General features: G+C 28.9%; 1 protein-coding gene across 1 annotated transcript; it reads left to right on the top strand.

Annotated features, from left to right (window-relative positions):
- The first annotated feature begins 337 nt into the window (after positions 1–337).
- Positions 338–1,039, top strand: LOC132937684 (uncharacterized). The gene has a single exon (XM_061004398.1). It carries the CDS (start codon positions 338–340, stop codon positions 1,037–1,039), a length of 702 nt encoding a protein of 233 aa, XP_060860381.1.
- Positions 1,040–1,430: the final 391 nt, after the last annotated feature.

Genomic DNA, 1,430 nt, shown 5'->3' with positions numbered 1-1,430 from the left:
AATTAAATCACATGCATAGATTTTTTGTAACTACTGTAAAGTGTATAAATTATGCGTTCTTCTGTTTAATGTCTAGTCAGAGCCGTGCCGTGGGGGGGCCTAGGGGGCACATGCCCCGGGCGCATGGTTTAAAGGGGCGCCAAACATTTTTATAATATTTTAAACTTTACATAAATAAAATATATGAGAAAGATTATTGTTTTAGGTCATTATTTTTTGTCATGTGGGATAAAATATTGAATCAAATATATCGTGTAAATAAATTATTACAAAGCTCAAATATTCCAATAGATCAGGCTTCAAAAAGGATAAATTGTTTAAATGTTTCTTCCAAGTAATGCGTGATAGTGGAAATGAACAAATTAAAACTGAAGCTATTAGTATTTGTGATAAAGTTGGAATAAAATCTGAATTAAAAATCAAAAGGACAATAAAAAGGAAAGTTATGAGTGGAGAAAATTCATCGGGTGAAGATATTTCTGCAGATCAATTTTTAACATTGGAATACTACAAAGTTCTTGATAATATGATGGCTCAAATGAAATGGAGGTTTGAACAATTATCAAATATTGCTGATGATTTTCAATTCCTTTCTGCTCATTCACTATCTGTTACACCAGTTGAAAAATTGAAAAAATATGCAGCTGATTTAGCTATCAAATACAACGAAGATATTGACCAGGAAATAAATAACGAAATCGAATTTTTTAAATATCAAATAAAAGCAATTTTACCAGACTTAAACGCAACTGCTTCAAATATTTTAAGCGCAATTAAAAAATATGAACTTGATTCAACTTGTCCAAACTTAATGACTGCATATAGATTGTTTCTTACCATGCCTGTTACCGTCGCTTCCGGGGAACGCTCTTTTGGTAAATTGAAACTAACTAAGACGTATTTACGGTCAACCATGTCGCAAAACAGATTAACCAATTCTGCAATATTATCAATTGAGCATGAAATAAAAAAATGCATTGATTTTGAAGACGTCATTGAAGATTTTGCTTCAATAAAGTCCAGAAAAATTAAGTTTTAACTATATGATACTTATATATGATACGCTCTTATGATACGTTTGTAAATATAACATGTATATATAATATAATTTGTGATTTTTATCATTTTTAATTATTTAATACGGTATAAATTAATAAATTATACCTAACTATTTTGTTTAATTATTACTATTACAATTAACTTTAGTTTTTTGTCAAATTAATGTTCAAAATACGTTGTAAAAAAAAAATTAAATTAAATTAAATAGGAATGAATCGCATTATTATTAATGATAAATGAAATAGGGGGCGAATATTTTTAATTTTGCCCCGGGCGCCAAATCGTAACGGCACGGCTCTGTGTCTAGTGCTTTAATACAAATATTCAATGCAGAATATGGTCTATAAATTTGAGCAATTATGGCAAAATTA

Source organism: Metopolophium dirhodum, chromosome 1, assembly GCF_019925205.1.
Source record: "Metopolophium dirhodum isolate CAU chromosome 1, ASM1992520v1, whole genome shotgun sequence".
Classification (NCBI taxonomy): domain Eukaryota; kingdom Metazoa; phylum Arthropoda; class Insecta; order Hemiptera; family Aphididae; genus Metopolophium; species Metopolophium dirhodum.
This window is presented reverse-complemented; position numbering and strand designations above follow the sequence as displayed.